Source organism: Bidens hawaiensis, unplaced genomic scaffold (assembly GCF_021521415.1).
Source record: "Bidens hawaiensis isolate Kalapana, Puna unplaced genomic scaffold, B.hawaiensis_p1.1 tig00027531_1, whole genome shotgun sequence".
In the NCBI taxonomy this organism is placed as follows: domain Eukaryota; kingdom Viridiplantae; phylum Streptophyta; class Magnoliopsida; order Asterales; family Asteraceae; genus Bidens; species Bidens hawaiensis.
The window spans coordinates 257,502-278,815 of record NW_027494455.1 but is presented as its reverse complement, the minus strand read 5'-3'; the positions used below and the strand labels follow the sequence as shown (position 1 = coordinate 278,815).

At 32.0% G+C, this 21,314-nt stretch overlaps 1 protein-coding gene across 1 annotated transcript; it reads left to right on the top strand.

Moving 5' to 3' along the window:
- Window positions 1–14,517: 14,517 nt before the first annotated feature.
- LOC143575527 (large ribosomal subunit protein uL18-like) lies at window positions 14,518–17,548 on the top strand. Its single transcript, XM_077059879.1, has 9 exons — window positions 14,518–14,579; window positions 15,340–15,409; window positions 15,941–16,032; window positions 16,128–16,254; window positions 16,349–16,439; window positions 16,526–16,643; window positions 16,755–16,889; window positions 16,984–17,153; window positions 17,248–17,548. The coding sequence occupies exons 1-9, from the start codon at window positions 14,577–14,579 to the stop codon at window positions 17,366–17,368; spliced, it is 927 nt and encodes a 308-aa protein (XP_076915994.1). The 5' UTR covers window positions 14,518–14,576; the 3' UTR covers window positions 17,369–17,548.
- The last annotated feature ends 3,766 nt before the right edge of the window (window positions 17,549–21,314 follow it).

Below are 21,314 nucleotides of genomic sequence, written 5' to 3'. Positions count from 1 at the left end.
CCAAAAATTGATCAAAAAATCAAAACCGGTTAAATCCATACCACACCAAATAGTGACTGCTCTTCAATAGCTTTAGCCCCGAAACATTCCAAGAAAATGTGATTCGTCGATTCAACTTCCGAACAATCTCCCGATATCCTAGACATTCCTCTAGCAATAAGGTTAGTCAACGCAACTGGGATCCGATTTTGCAAGAGCCTCCAAATGATACAATTAATTTTAATATGAACCCAACTTTCCCACTATATCAGACCACTCGAAAGCCCCTTTCACAGACCTAGTTCCATTCGAAGACAACCTGTACGTCAATAACCAAACAACTTTCTTCGAATATTTACCCTTTTCTTCAACTCTTTGAAGAACTTCTATAGTTTGTATTTTTTAGTAGTAATTTTCAAAGTAATTAAGTCTCTTGGATGTGATGCAAGCTTTCGTGTAATGATCCAATGCAAATTTATTTTTTTTTCTAATTAGTGATTATTTTGACCTATTAATACCGGATTACCGGTCAAATAGACTCATATTAGTTCGCGTTGTTTTATTTAATTGAGGAAAAGTAGTAAACTGTAACCATTCAATTTTAAACCAGATACTCATTTTTGAACAAACAAATTAAATCAGTAACATGGTTAAAAAAATGGAAAAATATTAAGTGATGCATAACGATGGTTGGTGCCGCCAACGGCCAACCTCAATACTCAAGTTCACTCGTTACTTTTTATATATACGTAAGTATCGTTTAGGTGATTCTAATTACATGGTGTTTAAACTTGAACTAGGGCCATAGAGCATTTTGAATGAAGAAAATACAACATGCTCATGGAACACCTGAAAGCTGTACAACCTAGCTAAATTAATTGTGGACCGACCAGTCGACTTTCCCACAACTGTCACCAATGGCTTCATTCAAACATTTGCGAAATGAGATCTTTACGTTGAAAACGTTTAAAACTCCTTTCAAAACATATATCGAACGTCAACTCATGAATCTGTACGTATGTTGACCCAGAGTCATGTCAGTACATTGTATTAGCAATATATATTAAATAATATATCACAAGATATTATAGGAGATATAGATTGGTTTTATTTTTGTATTTAGTTTGTTATGATCTTTATCATAATTGTGTTTGTATAAGGTTAGGATTGCTCCACTATATAAAGATACTTTATTCATCAATAATAATCAATCAATTGGATATCATAATTACTTTTATGGTATCAGAGCCAAGCATCCAAGAAAAACCATAATCAAATCGTCACCTTCATCTCATAGCAGCCATCTTGGATATGTCCGAACTCACGAAGATCCACATCTGGATATTGTGTTTTTTTGGGTAATAACTTGATATCGTGGTCTTCTAAACGACATCCTACCATCTCTCGTTCTAGTGCCGAGGCCGAATACCGAGGGGTAGCTAATGCAGTTGCTGAACTTTCATGGCTTCGTAATCTGCTTATGGAGCTACATCTACCTTTGTACCATGCTTCCTTGGTCATTTTTTATATATTTATTATATGGTTCTCAACAAGTTGAATTTTAAGTTGTATTCACTGGTTCAAGTTGCAAGCCATGGAAATCACTGTAACTTTATGAACAGCCTACAAATTCACTGTAAATTTCGAAAGAAAGTGAAATCAGTCATAGATATATATATATAAACCAAACCATCAGCTATCAGATCCATCATAACTCCTCAAACACATAGAAACTTTTTGCATACAATTAGGCAGAACCATCAATTAGAACTAAATTCCAGCTGTACTTTCAAAGGGATTTGAAATTGGAGCATATCACACATGAACCAATTTGATGACACTTCAAATCGTTTCGATTACCTGTATAAACAATCAGCTTGAGACATCTTTTTATAATCGAATCAACAATTTGCGAAGAAGATGTGGAGATGATCAATAAGAAACAGCAACTAAGGAAGGCAAAAACAGTGAGCAATTCTGGTAAGAACAAGGGAGTGGCAGGGTTTATATAGGAGATTTCGGCATGCAGTCCCATGCGGTTTTATTTAAACTGTGGATTTCGTCACACGCTCACTAACTCACCCAACAACAATTTTTGTTTAATGGAATATAAATTTGGTGGCATACTTTAAAGCAATTTACGGAGGAGATAACATGTGAATCAATGGCGTAGATTAGTTGGGGCCAGGGGTGGCCCCGGCCCCTCCGTTTTTCGCTCGGTGGTGTAAAATTATTCTTTTCGGCCGAAAATTTTTATACATAAGGTAGATTTACCCGTTTCCAACCAAAATTTTGAGTTCGGCCCCCTCCGTTTTACGCTCGGTAGTGTGCATTAATCCTTTTACGACTGAAATTTACGTAAATAACATTATTATACATAGTGTAAATTTACCCATTTCCGACTGAAATTTTGAGCTCGGCTCCTCCGTTTTTTAGCTCGGTAGTGTAAATTTCTCTTTTTTTGCCCGAAAATTTTATACTTAGTGTAAATTTACCCGTTTCCGACCGAAACTTTTAGCCCGCTCCCCTCTAGTTTATTAATTTTTTTATACATATTAAGTCTGGCCCCCTCGACGTGTATGTCCAAGCTTCGCCATTGATGTGAATCCCTCTACAAGTCCGGTACTCGATCTTCCAACAAAAAGTAAATTTGTACTGGATTTGGGAACTTGAGATATGATACTAAACTTGATCATCCAGGTGGGATATAGCCCACAATGTTCAGACCTGCGGGATCTGGACTGTGTCGGGTTCACCCACAGGGCTTTGCCCAAATAGCAACCTCTCTCTCTTACATACTTACTTTTCTGGTGACATTTAGATATTTTCAGATACCGATTCTCACATCAGAGGGTGGGTACTGGTCATGCAGAAGTAATTTCTCTTTTTGTAGTGAGGTTAACGGTGATATACTGTTTTACAAATCTGGATCGAGTAGATTTTTCTTGTGGTGTTCAAGTTATCTTCTATATATGGAGGTTGATATCCGGATTCCTATATCAATTTTAGATACTTGCTTCTTCAGTTCGAGTTTGGATCGCCAAATAAATATCAGTTCAAGTTGTGCTTGTTATTATTTAAAAGGTAGCTATAGATTGTTAAACATAGTAATATTATTATCTGTAAGTTTATTTTCAACAACAATTTATTTACACCTAAATGGCCATCTAACATTCTAACCTTCCACTTGCAAGAATTAAAACCCACACTTTTGTAGGAGGCAAACATCATACCAATAGATGGGTTCGTTATTCATTGTAACTCACAACTGTCATTATATGTTTGTTTCAGTATGCAACTTGTAGAAAAGACTAACGGAAGGACCATTAATTTTTGTTTGGCTAACAAGGTTTGATGACTTAAAATGTACTTTTTTTCTTCTAGTATAAAAGGAATTAAAAACAATGCTCTATCTATAATAATTTTATTGTTAAAAACATTTAATTTAATATATATATGTAATTAGTACAACTTTTATTGCTATATCACCAATTTTATTCTTGCTTTTAATTAGTCATGCATGTACCAAATTAAAATGGACAATAGAGGAACTAAATGTAAATGTGCAAACTAGTAAATGATAACTATCAATTGTGAAAACTAGATAATCATTTTAGGACAACCAAAAACACTAACATGGAGAAACAAAAACGGAAGAATATTGAGTAATATATAACACTACTACAGTGTTTATTTAAGAATCACAAGTCTTAATTGATGGTGATTTGTAAATAGAACACTTGACACACATTTACAAATCACCGTAATTATGAACACCCAAACTTGAACTCCGTCCTTAACCAGTTCTTGTTTATAAAAAATATATGGGTCGAAATTAAAACTAGGACCATTATGCTTTTAGAACTAGAGGCTCATTTAGGGATATACATTTTGATAGTAGAAAACATTTCAACTATTTGAAAATATCACAAGTTCTATGAAGACCATATAACAACCATCATACAAAAGGTTTTGCTAGCTTAAATGTGAACCAACAGCCAACTTTCCCTCAACCGTCATCCCGTCATCACAGACTTCATTTAAACATTCGTCAAAGGCGCTCATATATATGATGTAAACATATTCTATATGTGTGACTCCATGTCATGTCGGGATGTGTTGTGTATCGCTCCGGAACCAGAATTAATTAATCACAGATTGTGATAGGAAACAACAATCATGATTGTTTATCTAAATGGAAATGACCTTAATTACATTAGGTGGTTAAGAAACCACTCATGAATAAGAAATCACAATCAAGATTAGTACAAAGCAATGAAGAAAGATTTGTGCTAAAATATGAAATCATAACTTTATAAGTTACACACCAGCATACATAATTATTTATGTTTTGAAATCATAACTACATAAGTTACACACAAACATACTTAACACAACCATAAGTCTTATGTTTTGAAACTGAAATCTTTACAAATATAGCTACAATTATACCACAACAGACTTAGATAAGAAACATATTTAGTGACTACTTCCACTTTTACCTTCGCCCTCAGCCCCTGTAGGTTGTATCGCGTGCATCTTAATCACGATCTTCTTGTAAGATGGGTCGCACCCCACACGCGAATCAAAATTAACACATTGAGCATGCCCCTCTTTATATCCATATCCAATAAGAACACCGCATTGACGACACATAAGCTTAGTCTTTGAACCATTATGACCCAATGAAATTGGAAGACACAACACCTCATCTATTTGAGTGAAGCGGCTCGGGTCAATGGATTGGAAGGAGATTGAACTTTTCTTACCAGATTCCTGGTGCTCAGAGGTTTTTTCAGACATCCGGTTCGACGATGATAAGTTCAATTCGTATCCACACGAGCCACAACTATTGGAAGGAAGCAAATGAACGCGTCAACAAACAAACAAGTGAGCAGGTATAATCAGATTAGACTTCTCATATAAATAAAGCTTACTAATTATGAGATGCATATCAATCTAATACAGTTTATCCGAAAAACCTAATATATAGAAAACTTAATTAAGACATACAATCACAATCTGTAGCATAACCCGCTTAACAAGCACACTCATCATCACTTGAGCAAACCTTAAAATAACAATCTTTAAATTTACCAATATGTCAATAAAGCGAGCGAACAAGTTGTGTTTATACATATGAAATCCACATCAGTTAGATCTTCATTGCAGACATATATAGGCAGCAATAGCATATTGTTTATAAAGCATATATATAATCCTACTTACAGCTTTTCTTGCTGCAATCAACATTGCATACATTTTATATATTATATTTGGCTTTGCTTCCCAACAACTTCAATTTTAACAAATACACAAATAGGATCTTGCAATATTATCACTAGAAAAAGTATTCTCTGATACAAGTAAAAATTCAGGAATATAAACAGCTTAATCTAGTTGCAAGTCTGGAAATCACTGTGATTTTATGCCAACAAAATCTCTATGACTTTCAAAAGAAATTAAAAATCAGTCATAGTTTATATAAATCAAACATTTAAATCCTATTCATAAAAAAATAATTAAAAAACTAAAGACACACCATAACAAAAATATTGCATAAAACCATTATATCAACAAAATCAATCTCACATAACAAGCATCAATCGAACAATTAACCCCTATAATAACAATCTTTAAATTTAATAGTATGTCAATTAATCGAGCAAACATATTGTGTATAAACATATGAAATCCACATCAGTTTGATCTTTGATCATTGTTGGCATATATAGCTAGCATATTATTTATCTTGTAGCCTTTCTTGGTGCTACCTCGTACGATTCCATACCTTTTTTGTATATTATATGCTTCTCAACAAGATTAATTTCAGTAAACCACAAATATAGAATCTTGCACAATAATAATTAGCAAAATTATTCTCCGAGTAAAAGTCCATTCCTATTAACATCTTAATCTATTCGTGACAAGTAAAAGTCCATTCGTATTAACATCTTAATCTATTCGTGATTCATCGAAATCACTGTAATTTTATGAAATCCAACAAATTCACTTTTGATTTTCAAAAAAAACTGAAATCAATCATTATTTTTTATAGATCAAACATAGTGCATACTGATTTTGACTTAAATCAAACAATCAATTATCAGATCAATTAAAAAAATAATAATTATTAGCACCAAAACCCTAATTGATCAAAAACTGAATCAAACATGAACCGATTGATGCACAAACTTCAGATCATTTAGATATATTACCTGTAAGAAACATCAGCTTGAGACATCTTTTGATGATTGAATAAAGAATGTTGCACTTCTCTCTTTCATGTGATATGGGTTTGATCTGATATTTGAAGTAGGGTTTGTAACGTTTGTTGCCAAGTGGAAAGTGACGACTGCTTTTTACTTCTTTCGGGTGATTTCCTGCTGAATTTCGCTAAAAAAGTCAAATGATTTTTTGTTTACGTAATGATTAATGATGTGTGTGTGAGAAGCATTTCTTCCTATATTTCAAAAATGAAAAAAGTTGGCAAAGATAACCCTTTGAGGTTTAAAATTATATTTTCATTATAAAACACATTTATAGGTATTTAGTTTATACCTTAAGTTTTATACTACGTTAATTATGTTCGGTTGATGCATAAGTCATGTGATATTTTATTCACGAAGTAGTTTATATAAAAAGCGAGGTTGGGAGAGACGGATAATTTGTTACTGATCAAACCAATTATATTGATTGAGATATAAAGTGTGTCGGGTTTCGATATATGTGTTGTAAGAAAATATGAGTACTTAATGATTATTCGTTTGTCGGAACCAGGAGTAAAAATTTTGTAAGTTGGAATCACATAATGAAAACTTCTTTTGAGGAACAATAGCTAAAGCGCCTTAAGATATTGTAATCCAGACCTACATGTTCATGGTCATGATTTTGTCATTCGAGTTATCTGGAGCAGATTTTAGAAAAGTATATAGTGTGTGTTTGGATGAAAACTCCATGATCTTCCTTTGTCATGTATTTCCAGGATTTGAGAGGCGGCATCAACTACGCGTGTTTATCATAAAAAGTTTGTAATATATTGTTGGGTTCCTTAATTCGGACAACCATCTGAGACACTCGGTCGACGAGCTTGATTTACCTCTCATTTGATATGGTGTGAAATGATTTGGGCATGAGTTGATTAGGATTAACACGGTTCAATCTTACGAAAATAAATGTCGGTACACTTATATAGTTATATCTATACTATATATAATACATCAAATAAGGGCAAATTAAGACACTCATTTTTAAGTAATTTACAACACTTAAAGTATGTGGTACATGTGTTAGTAAGGGTAAATTTGTCTTTTAAACACAATCCATTCAACTTAAAAGTTTGGTCCCTCATCTTTAACCATATTATGTTTTTAATTTAACTTGTAAACTAACTTCATACCCATGATTTTTAAACGACTATAGCCTTTTCAAACGTTAATATTTGTATAAAAAAATCACACCATAAAAATGAGCATTTTATTATCTTTAATTTGGATATGATATTGTTATAAATTTTTTTCATTTTAAATAAATTAATATGTTACGTAAGGGTGTTCAGTGTCGGTTTTGATTGTTTTTAAGTTAAACTTGTGAGTCCAGCCGTTAATACTGATTTGTTTGTCGTCCAAAACCAAACTCAACCATTGTTACTAACAAAAGTTGAAACCAAATCGTTACTAACGGCCTGGTTCCAGTTTGGTTTAACAGTTTAAACTTTAATAATAAATTTAGTTTAAAATAATTATCTATATTATATATAATACACAAACAAGGACAAATTAAGACACCTTGGTTTTAAGAGATTCACAAATCAATTAGCATATGGTACAACATTTAATGCATTTAGGATAAGGGCAAGCTTACCAACAACTAAAAGAGATTATTAAATAGTTACATCATTGACCCTTTCATTTTTCTTAACTTTTGTAAATTTTATAAATAGTTACAATCATGATCTTTCATCTTTCACTCTTATATGATTTTTATTTTCATTTTTAAAATATTAATAACTTTTTCATGTGCTAATATTTTTTAAGGAAATTATACCATAAAAACGAGCATAATCTTTAATTTGAGTATCATATTGTTATAGTTTTTTCATTTAAAAAATATCATTTTACGTAGGGGCGTTTGATGTCTGGCTTTAATGGATTTTAAATTAAATTGTGGGTTAAACCGTTAGTAACCGGTTTTGTCGTTGAAAACCGAAACGAACCTTTGAAAATTGAAAATGACTGGCCAAAAGTTAATGAAAAAATCAATGGTAAAATCAACCCAATGACCGTTTTGAACGTTTTTCAGTTTCAAATCGAACACCGAACATCCATAAACTTGTTACATGATTACAAATGTATGTGTTTCCCGCTTCATCGCGCGTGCACTCGTCTAGTATTATATTAATCATTAATTATTATTAATTACACAAAATATAAATACAAATCATGATTCAAAAGTTTGAGTTTTTTCACATTAATATATTTCCTAATGCTTTGAACTAGTTACTAATGATATTAGTTGTGATTATTTGTTATTATTATTTTGAAAGTTAAAATATTTTCTTTCTACTTTAAGAGTTATTTTAAAATATTAACATAACTTAAATAACTTTTTGCATTCTAAAGTTAAAACATCTTAAATATTATTCTTATTTGCATTCCTTAATTTGTTCCCAATTCCTAATATGAAAACTTTTTTCTTATGAATTTTATTCCATAGGTAAAACTTACAAAATGTTTTGATAAAGTTCCTTAGCGATTAACCACTTTTTTTCAGTTACGGACATATTTTGCTAATACCAAGTCACTTCGTCTAGTTTTTTTGGATATTACTCGGTTACCCATATGTATAAAACTAGTTTCTGTAAAAAAATTCAAAATTTTAGCGTGAAAGGATTGCGGCTTAAATTTATAGAAAATAGATAAGAACATTTGGATTTTAATAATCTAATTTATGGCTCATTGATTACAATAATTCATACGGATAATTTTAACCATGCGACAGTCCTAACTTTCACTTGCCAATTACTTCTTTTTACCGGCGAACACAAACATCTCAAACATCTCGTAAAAAATACTCCTAAACCCCATGTAGCTCATTATGTGTAAGTCGAACCGCATCACTTTTGTGGGAATAAACATATGATGATGCCAGTAGGCCAAGAGGTGGCAAATATGTATTACTTCAAACAAAAAGGTTGTGGGTTCTATTCTCACTTAAGACATTTTAACCATATTTTTATACACAGTTTTTTAGACAACCCAAACATTTTAACCCTATTTTTATACACAAAGTTTTTTACATAACCCAAATCATAACCAAGTAAGCTCATTTAAAAATTAAATTGCCTAAACCCAACAAAATACCCTTTTTACTTAATGTTCAAGATTTTTTTCGACTTCAGCCCAAATTTTTTTAACAATTCTCGAAGACGTCCCTGATAGGCATTAAAAGCAAACGAATACAGATAAGTGAGATAACAATCTGTAAAAGTTAATCTCGTTTAGCACTTCCCAGCAATCAAGAAATGAAGCACAAATAGAAATCTTTGTTTTATATATCATTTTTGTTCCATAAATTATTAGTTTCTAGGCTTCAAAATAACGAGTCGGTAATTGTTCTTACTTTAATCAGCTTAAACACATAAACAGAGAATAAAGAGTCAAGACAGAAAGAGAATCAAGACAATCTATATGCGATAAGACAATTAACAATGTAATCAAACACATCTTTTAACTTAAAACAAAAATAGTCAACAATCTATATAAACAATTAAATAATAATACAACCGTGTCATATAAATCATAGGTTTTGTGTTCGGAATCAAACTTGGATTGTAACATCCGGCTTCCAGTACCATCAATATTGTCTGTTTTGTTTACGAAGAGCTCATGAATTTATTTTTGGTTGCCCATGTGAAGACTTCTCATGAGGTCACCCATCATGCTACTACTCCAACTTGAGCACGCTTAACTGTAGAGCTCTCCTCTCAACCTCTCGCTCATTAGCATAAAGCCCAAAACACGATGATGATCTAAGAGGCAAAATATTTACTTATGAACCAAGAATCTCTTATGTTCACGACCGATGTGAGATTCGTCTATGGTGTCACATAGATAATTTTTAGAAATATGTAATTTTACTTTTAAAATAATCAGGCCAGATGATTCATTTATACACACTAAAGTTTTAGTTGGTGGTTAACAGTTGACGCTTATAATTGTTGGTTGTTATAGCAAATAATGTAGGAATACCTCAATTACTAGTTGTTACCGACCTTCAATAATCTTTCTTGCTACCGATCTTTGGTAACTCAATTTCTACCGAACTGCGGTCATTCAGTTATTACCAAATTCCAGTAACTTAGTTGCTACCAAAATTCCATAAATTAGTTGTTACTAATCAGTAGCAAGTTTTAATTGATTTTCAGACATTTTTTGAAGATCATTTTCCATACAACATTTCGTCATCCATTGTCAATTTGAAGATCGTATCTTAGAGTTATGCAACCAATTTGAAGAAGATTGGTCAAGAATATACTTGAGATTAGCAAATGTGTTATTAAGCATCATTTTTGGTATGATTTACATTGTATTCATCACGAATTCGTACGTTTTATCTGTTGTAATTATCGTGTTCATACCCACTATGGGCTAAATCATGTTTATCACTTTGGTTTAAATAAATCTTGAATTATTTAAAAATTCATGTGCTAATATAAGTGATGTTTTTGTTGGATTATCTGATTTTAGCATGTTGGAAAACCTTGGATCATTAGTTCATTCTTAGAATGTTAACTTTTGATTCACGTTTATGACAATATGACTAGGAATGGTGATTGATGAAACTAGGTTTTCTTTAGCTGACTAATTGAACACGCATCGACAAATATATGTTATAATAAAATCGATGTTTGGTGGTTCTAGATTGATATATTATTGTCTAAGTATTTGCCAGACAATTTGAGGTATGTTAGTACGTGTCTATAGTTTTAGCATTCTAGGAAGTTTGGGATAAGATATGATCGGAGTTGTTGATCCATGTTTGAAAATCCAACTTGGTTTATCATTAGTCCCTTAGACTATGCGTAATTGATGAGTTACAAAATGAGGCTTTTTGTATCATGTAATGCTCAATCAGCAAAGAATGAGTTTTTATTGTAGTGGTGTAGTTGTGTTGTAGCCCCTATATATATTTGTATATATATCACACACACATTTGAATATAATAATAATTAAAGAAAAGGATGAAGGACGGCAAATATTCTTCGCCCCCCCCCCCAAATCGCCCCTTTGTAGCCTGGGGGCGGTGTTCACAAAAAAAAAAAGTCCCTTGTAGCCCCCTTTTGTCGCTCTACCTCGTTTAAGTAATTTTAGCAAGCTATTGTGTATTTCTCATTTTAGCATTTTAAGAGACATAATTAGGAGTCATTCATAGGAGTCTAGTCTAGTTCCATGTTTCATGTGTCTATTTCAATGCACCATAATTGCCATACGCGTTGTTGCTATTAGTTTAAGAGGAGTTAACACATAAGTGGTACTTTTCCTTGATATTGTTCATACATTCATCTGTTTTGTTGTGGTTAATTGTTTCATTAGTTAAAATTAGTTATTCATACATATTGATTATTATGCTAGTTATTGATAGATATTTATTATTTGGAGCTCTATTGCATTCCCAGTATGTATACTTGCCTATTTGCTTGTAGTTTAGGCTGTTGGCGAAATCATTTGTAGCCCTATTTGTATAAAAGAACTTTATTAGATGACTACAAATAGGGGATGGATGGCCTTTTGGTGTGTGGTGGCTAGTGTTTAAGAACGAAAATTATTAATATGTAGTTGTATGAGTCTTTATGCCAAAAACTTGCACATTAACATGAAACAAGGTTAACTTCGTAAAGTCAAAAGGATGAAGAAGGAAACTTAAAATATTTAAGATTCTAAGGGCAAAGATGATTTATATAATCGTGAGCTTGAAAGTATGCGTTTAAAATGTGTGCCGTATGAAGAAATTACAGTATAAACTCGATAAATTAATACTCGATTATTTAATAAACTCTCTAAGTTAATATTTTTTGCCGGTCCCGACTTGGGGATAGGGTGCTAAATTAATAATTCGCTAAAATTATAAAATAATACATTTTTGATAATTTTTTTAGACCCCATATAAAATATAAATGAATAATTCCTTATATATAACATATTACATGAATGATTTATGAAGGTTTCTTGAAAAATGACTCAATTGTCTTTTGTTTTTTGTTGAAATCAATTTCCCCTTGAATCTCGTCTCTAATTTTCCTTAGCATGGTAAGAACTTCTGGTGTTGTTTTCTCATAGCTCAACAAGAAATTGTTTAATGTGATTGTTGCTTTAATAGCTTCGTTTCGCGAAGAGAGCTCTATTGTAGAACTTTCATCATCTTCTTCATCGATATCATCTTTATTAATTCCAATAACCCTTTCAATAATTTCTTTATCAGTCAACAACTGTGCAACTACATTTTCTTCTGGGTGAGTCAGAATATCTTCGACATCCATTGCATTGCGATATTCTACTTGAAAGTAGGGGTGTGCATGGTTCGGTTCGGTTCGGTTCGGTTATTAGCATTAACCCAACCTAACCGATCGGTTATCGGTTAGGTTAATTTCGGTTAATAACCGGTATCAAATTTGGGCTAAAATTTTGCTTAAAACTACATGAAATTAATGTTTAAATACATGAAATGAATGCATAACTACATGAAATGAAGGTATAAATATATAAAATTGAGATATTAGAACATGAAATGGAGATATAAATACATGAAAATGATAGTGTTAAACTATTAATATATATAATACATGAAATAGAGGAAAAAATGCTTGAAAATATTAAAAAATGAAGAGTTCGGTTCGGTTCGGTTAATTTCGGTTAATTTGGTTTTCGGTTATATCGGTTCGGTTTCGTCGGTTTTCGGTTCGGTTTCGGTTACCGATTCGGTTATTGCTCACCCCTACTTGAAAGGTGTTTGTAAACTAAGTATTCTACTATAAATTAATAAAATATTAATTAAAATATAAATTAATAATTATTAATATATCGATTAATTAATAACTTTTTTAATTAATAATTTTTGATGGTCCAAAGTGTATTATTTTATAAAGTTCATACTGTATAATTGAAAGGGATGAATATTATTGTAACGAGTTGACGCTTGAAGATGAGATTTACTTGAAAAGTGTTGTAACCGACCTAGCGTATGCTTACACCAAGCCTGGGTTGCATATGCCTAGCTTCTCCATCTTACGTAGAACGTAAGGCCTGTTATGAACACGTGTATGCCGCCCCGACGTACTTGTATGTCAGTGCCAAATTTTTGTTTTTGTTATGGCTAAGTATTTTATACAATAATGTATAATTTCACTTAGCTTACTAATAAGAATTATAGCATATACTTTCATGTAAAACCACAAAAAAGAGGACCCAAGAATGGTTACATGAAGCTAGTTTCTGTTAAAACCGGTTACTGTAAATACATGTTGGTTTAAAAAAGTGTGATAGTGAGCATGTTTATGATTGAGTTTGAAAAATATATATTTGATTATTGACTTTTTCAAAAAGACATTTTGAAAAGCCAGGAGGATTTGAGGCTTTTAGAAAATTGTTTTTTAATCCTTTTAAAAAGCTCAAATAAAAACAATTTTCGAGATTGCCAAACACATTTTAACTTATTGGCTTTTCAGAAACACCAATAAGCTAATAAGCATTTTTCAAACTTAATCCCAAACATGCTTAAAAATATGGGTGTCAGACATACGAAGTCATATTCGCTAGCTAAGTCGTTGCTCACAAACCACAATGATATTGTCCTAAATGTTTAGTTTTGGAAACCCTTAATTTTCCTAAGTAACCCTAAGTATATAACGTGAGAGGTAAATCAATAAACCCACTACACTAGTTCAACCGAGAATCTCCTAAGCACAATAGTTCTTTTTTTTTTCATTTAACCAAGATTACACAAAAACGTCTGGACTCTACACACTTCATATGACGTTCTTGATTACTTTTGTTGCATGCAACATGCCCAACTTACGAACACAACACAATCATCCACACCCATATATTTAATTAAATCAATGAGTAACCAATGTTTGATTGCCTTTCGAAAATAAATAAAGGAATTAAAAATAAATATATAGAAAATAAAAAAGGTTTTCATTGAAGTTGAGCCGATCTTTTACCAATTCAACAGAGTCTGGCCAGTTTTGACCAACTACCGATAAACACGATAAACAAAAAGTTAATCAGAAATTCACCAACCACCGACCTGTCACCAATTAATAACAACTTTTTACAACACTTCAAATAATCATAAAACAGACCACAAATAACATACCTACGAATTGTTTAAAAGTTTCAACTTAAAACCAAGACACTCAAATCTCAAATCACTAATTAAGCCTAAACACATACGGCCCATCAACAACAATACCCAAAGCCCAAAAGAAAGCCCATTAACACCCATTCAGACCCCAGGGTTTATATTATATCAACATATTCGTTCTTCACTACCTCTGTAACCTCATACTCCGCCACCGCAGCTTACTGACAATTACAATGGTAATGCTTTCAACATCTTTCTTTCTGTGTTTATATCGTCATATCTGTTGTTTGATTTCTGGGTGTATGCTTTATTTGTTTAATTCGGTTATTATTACTGCTTTGAAATGTTTGAATGCTTGAATTGAAGTTATATTAGATATTTGTAGGCTGTTAGGGTTTTTAGAAACTGGGTTGAGATTATTTTTTGGTTTTGTGTGTTTTGTTATGAATCAATTTCGTATGATATGTTTTTGTAATTATTTGCTTGCTCATTTTGGGTAGAGGTGACTTGTTATGTCTGTGTATGAATTATTAAACTGGCTTTCTGTAAATTGATGGTCTTTTTTAAAAAAAATTAGTTGTTTGATTATGTTTGTTGAAGGTGAAATAGTGGTATTCAACAAAGTTTGACTTTTTAAACATATGTTTTTGTTTATGTCATTTTTATTAAATTTCTGTACTTTGTATGTGCTTTATGCTTTGTTTTGTGCTTCAAGTTATCGAATTTATTACATCTGTGTATGAACTAAACTGGATTTCTGTTGTGTTTTTTTATTCATTTTGTTAAGTTTTAGACAATGAAATAATAATATTCAACAAGATTAGAGCTTTCGAACAAAAACATTTGTATCTAATTCCTATTTATTTTAATCAGTTTTGTGAAAATTTTGTGTGTTTATATTTTTACAGCTCTTTACATTTGTACACTTTGTTTATCATTGCTTAAATCTTTGATGTCTAGTAATTTGTGTTTAACTTTTGGTTGCCTTTTTTAAAGGCTTTTGTCAAAGCCCAGAAGTCAAGTTCTTACTTCAAGAGGTTTCAAGTCAAGTTCAAGAGAAGGAGAGGTAACAATTTGTAAATTTTTAGCTCCAAAATTTTATAATACATTTGTTAAGTATTTTTTTTTAATTTTACAATACATTTTGTAGGGGTATGGTACTAAACCCGGTTTTACGACCCTAAATTTATTATGTTTGGCTTATTTTATTATATGGACTAATACAATGTTATTGGGCTGAGGGGGTTTTGTGGAGGTAACCCTAACTGGGCTAGGCCCATTAGGGTACCATGATGGTGGCCATGAGACTCTCTATATAAGGAGGTCTCCACCTCCTTATTAAGGGGTCATGCTCAATAAGAGCCACCACCACTTTTTTGTGTCTGTAAACAAGAGATCCTCAGGATTTCTTAGCAGTCACCTCCACACCCCCGAAAAACCATTGCAGGTCTCAAGCAACCGGAGAAGAAGATCAAGACGTGGTTCGTTCATCTCGAAAATCCGTGGAAACATCGTCATGGATCAGGTCAGATTCATTTCATGCTTCGACACATTTGTTAAGTATTTTTTTTAATTTTGGTTTGTTTCATTGTTTCAGAGGGTAAGACCGACTACCGTGCTAGGGTCCGATTGATTAATCAGGACAAAAACAAGTACAACACACCAAAGTATCGATATGTTGTTCGAATTGTAAGTCCTAAGTTCTATTATTATTATTATTATTATTATTATTTTCTTTTTACGTCTTTAAATGTTCATGGTTTGACCTTTAATTATGTTTTTAGTCCAACAAGGATATAACTGCACAAATCATATCTGCAACCATTGCTGGTGACATTGTTCTTGCATCAGCGTTTGCTCATGAGCTCCCTAGTTATGGTCTCAAATTTGGGCTCACAAACTATGCTGCAGGTTGGTTTTTATTTAAATTTTTTTTCTACAAGTGCCAATTTATATATCGCAGGTTAAAAGTTTAAGCTTACTTTACATTTTCCTGTAATACTAGCTTATTGCACTGGGCTTCTTTTGGCTCGTCGAGTCTTGAAGAAGCTTGAAATGGATGACGAGTACCAAGGCAATGTTGAGGTAATTTATAAGTTTTAAACTCTAAATTAATCTTTGTTTGTATTGGTTTCATTTTTATGTGTAATAATTTGTTTATCAAATTATTATGTTTTTGCAGGCAACTGGGGGAAGATTATTCAGTTGAGCCTGCTGAAAGCCGAAGGCCATTCCGTGCTCTACTTGATGTTGGTCTTGTCCGAACAACCACCGGAAACCGAGTTTTTGGTGCCCTTAAGGTAATGATTTAGTTTTATGTCACTTATAACTTTTATCGTCTATTATGCCAACTGGATTTATTTTTGTTATATATTATATTAAATAAGGGATTTTGTGACAAATAAAATTAGGGAGCTTTGGATGGTGGGCTTGATATCCCACACAGTGAAAAGAGGTTTGCTGGTTTTAACAAAAACGGAAAGAGCCTCGATGCTGATGTTCACCGAAAGTACATTTATGGTGGGCACGTTGCTGCTTACATGAACGTGAGTATTTTACTATCAATGTTTAGTAATTCGTTATTATTTGATTTTTTTTTCTAGTTAAGTAATGATATCATTTGTTTCATTTGTTATACAGACTCTACGAGAAGATGAGCCTGAGAAATACCAAACTCGTTTCTCTCAATACCTTAAGGAGGGTGTTGCACCTGACAACCTTGAAGAGCTTTACAAGAAGGTTCATGCTGCTATTCGGGCTGATCCGACCCCCAAGAAGTCTGAGAAACCGCAACCTAAAGAACACAAGAGGTATGGCATATTGCAAAGCTACTTTTGATTTTTTAAAATCTGATTATTTTTGTAGTTTTTTTTAATGGTTGTGTTTTGTTTTGTTTTGTTTTAGGTACAACTTGAAGAAGTTGACTTATGATGAGAGGAAGCAAAAGCTTATTGAGAGGTTAAATGCTTTGAATGCTGCTGCTGGAGCAAATGATGATGATGATTCGGATGAGGATGACGAGTGAAGATAAAACATGGTTTGTTTTTTTGATATGGTGGTGTTTAGGTTTTTGTTGGACTAAAGTTTGTTTTGTTTTGTTTAGAATCATGAGGAATGTTTTTAATTATTACTGTTATGTTGAACTTGTTTGATTAGTTGGTTAAACCAATGGTTTTGTGGCCATGCTGGTTTATTTGCTGTTTTAGTCTCAGTTAATATTGTTTAACTTCCAACATTATATAACAAACTATCTCGCCGGAAGGGGTAGTAATATTGCTTAAGCCGATCTGATGTGTGTGGTAAGTGAGGCATCAGGCCGCTTAAGCTAATCGATTGAGATTGAAGGTGAGTTGCGTGGTATATGTGTGACATCACACAAACTAGTTTCAATTAATGTCAGAAAATTTGTTTGTGTTTGCTAGAACATGTTTTTAAACGGCAATTTGATGTGTGGTAAGTGAGGCATCACGTTTTTTATTTTAAACACCAATATTCATGAAAAATTGTTTGTGATGCTTTTAAAGTTTTAAGATATTTTAAACACCAATATTCATGACGAGACTCAAACTCTCAACCTTTTCAAGCCGACATTACATGTTTGGATAGGGCCATGCCAAATTTCCTTGAATGAACTTAGTTTTTCTTTCATTTTCATTTAATATATCTTTCTCATATGTAATTTTTTTTTGTTCATTTCGGTCTGTCTAGAATGCCACATTTTAAATAGCCATATTTGTGATCAAGTCACTTATAGATCTATGTTGTTCTTAACTGCTATATCAATATTTACGAATTCAATAATTCTAATCATACCCTTTGGTTTGCTAAAAATGATTTATGTTTCCTATGAATCAATCGTTGGACTGTATCTTCATTCTGATAGTGGTTTTGTTATGATCCAAATCATGAAGTGGGTTACAACTTAGTGCATGTTTGGGAGTGCTTATATTTTTTGCTTTTTGAAGAGACAAAATATCTAAAATGCCCATTCAAAAGCACATAAAAGCTTTAATTTGGTGCTTTTAGTTGCTTTTGGAGGGACATTTTGAACATTTTGCCACTTCAAAAAGCAAAAAGCAAAAAAGAAAAACACTCCCAAACACCCACTTAAAGCATTCACAATGGGTTCTTTATATTACATGAGTGTATTTTGGTGTGGTTGTAAATGAAGGATATAGAAAATGTTATTATTCATGGTTTAATTTGGGGAAACACTGCTCCCATCCATAATTTTTTAAATTAATTGTGAGTGAAAAAATAAAAAATGTACTGATAAAGATATAAAAAAATATTATTTAATTGAAAAGTAGAGAGCAGATGAGTGTTTTGTATTGTAACTTTATGCTCTTATCTTAATATACTAATAAACAAAAATAATGATACTTATTTGTCCTAACCACATTCAATCCTATAATAAAATTCTCTTCTAATCTTTTAATTTCTCTTCTCCTTAATCCATGTTATCCATGAGTTACGGATGAAAATGATTTAACTCATGAGTTAGAACATTTTTATTTCAACATATTATGCACACATTAATGACAATTTACAACAATTTAATATCTAAAATATGATTATGCTCTATGTGTATGTTATATTACTTTTTATTAAAGAATTAATCATTTTTGTAACAATAAGACCTGTGAATTTAGTTTGAATTAGGCAAAGCTTCTTACTTCATATATATATATCCACACACACATATATAAAGTTTTTATTAATTATGTTATTTAACTTAAATTTCTAATTAATGTGATTATTCAATTTTGAATCTTTAATTTAATTTCTAAACATATTCATTCCAAAAAACTTTTAAACATAAAAACTATGATCAATTCATCCTTTTTTGCTAAAAAAATTATAAATCTGAGATATTGTTTTTAGGAAACGTCAATTCCGTTTTTTTAATTTCATAAATACTTATGACCTAATCACTTTCATAAATATTTAAGTAAAAACACATTGGTTCGGTTTTTTGAAAATAGAAAACCAAACTAAAAATTCGTTTTGTTCAAAAAAACAATAAATAAAGCGCCGTTAATGCTTTGGTTTGGTTTTTTCAGTTAGTTCGGTTTTTTAAACTGGAAAACCAAACTGAAAATTCGTTTTGTTCAAAAAAACAAAAAATAAAGCGTCGGTTAATGCTTTGTTTGGTTTTTTTAGTTAGTTCGGTTTCGGTTAATTCGATTTTCTGCTCACCCATATCACCAAGTCATGTTTTGTCACTATAGTTGCGACTGTTTTTCTACCGCATTAACTGTTTTGATTTTGGTCAGTAAATTTACGACATTGTCATTTTAGTCTCAAAACGGTCATAAAATTTGCAATCGTTTTTTTCGGTCGCAGATTTTAGTAGCACTTGCCTAATTTTTAGTAGTGGGTGAAGTTATCCTACACAGTTTCTTAAACTTAGGGAGGATACAAAGAAACAATGGATCGCAAAATATAACACACTATCGTGCATAATATAACACAATGATGAGTAATATAACACGATATCGAGGAACAAAAACACGCCGGCGAAAATAAACAAAAAAAATACAATGTTCTGAACAAAAATTCTAAATTCTACAAGCTAGAAATCGATTAAATCGAAAACCTAACATCCAATTACGTAGAGTTTGAGTAGACGGTTCCAATGCCGTTTTGATATCTTTCCTACAATGTGACAATCGTCAATTTCAGGTTAACTCCGTTAACTCAACTCCGTCAATTCAAACTTAAGATCACTAAATCTATAACGCACACTTCATTACATTTAAACTAGGGTTTAAATGACGCTTAACACTTACTACATGTGTAGTCTTTCGGGATTTGCACCGAAACGCAAACGAGTTGACGCAAACGATTGAGGATTAAACGAAAAACGTCAACATAATAATTATGTGATAATTATGTGTTAACATATGTGTTACTTGATTATATTGTGTGTAATGCTAGACAAGAAACAAGAACTAAGTTAGTTAAGTTAGAAAAACAACACTTGAAAGTAGAGGGACTTGAGTGTAACTTGTATGTCTATAAATATATCATTAACTTAACCCTAACTATTATTATTATTATTATTAACCCAAGTCCCGATCGGAACCCTTCACCCCATCCCTTGGCTGCCGTCCATCAATACACACACATACAACATCAAATCAAGTGTTTGATTGAAGAACTAGGTGCTAGGAAGGTATAATTGATCATCCTTTATATTCTTGTTGCTTGATTTTGATGTTTAAAGGGTTAATTGAAAACCCTAGATGAGCCGATTTCATGTATGTATAAAGTTAACATGATTGTTGTTGATTGATAATGATTTGATAACTAGATTGAATCTTGTTGCATGTAAATTGTTGTGTCTTTGATTGGAGTTCAAACACAAAACCTAATCAAGTATGTAATATGTAATTGATGTGCATGGATGGTGTTTATGGAGTTTAGAGGATCATATGAATGCATGATAGTTCATAGGTTGTTAATATGTTGAGTTTGGATGCAAACAGTTTCTGGACAGAATGTGTATATGATGTTTAAGTGACTGTAACGAAGTGTGAACGTGAAAATTGGTTAAGATTATTGGTACTGCAGTAAACTAGGTTGAGTCTAGTTTCTATAAAGTATAAATTTGTAATTTTTGGACAAGTAGAAGTTAACTTTTATGATTTTACAAAAACGTTGTGCAAAGCTGAGCTGTTAGACCTGCTGTTAGGTTGTTTTGTAAATATTATATCTCATGAACTACGAGACCAATTGGGTTGGTTCCACTTCTGGAAGTTGACTCATTGAGTTAGGAACCTAACCCAAGTGGTCTTGCATTTATTGGATTTTTCGTTTAACGGGAATTGCAAATAACATTCTGTTGTGCATGAATCTGACAGTTATGAGTTTGCTGTAATGATTTGATGATTGTGAGAAAACTGTGGGGAATAAAAATGTAATAAAATATGTTCTGGAAACCTAAGACATATGTGCTTCTGTGATGA

Excerpts from the sequence above, each read along its gene's own strand:
- LOC143575527 (XM_077059879.1), top strand. Across the intron at positions 15,410-15,940 it reads CAAGTTCAAGAGAAGGAGAG|AGGGTAAGACCGACTACCGT; the intron begins GTAACAATTTGT and ends TCATTGTTTCAG. Across the intron at positions 16,440-16,525 it reads AATGTTGAGGTAATTTATAA|GCAACTGGGGGAAGATTATT; the intron begins GTTTTAAACTCT and ends ATGTTTTTGCAG.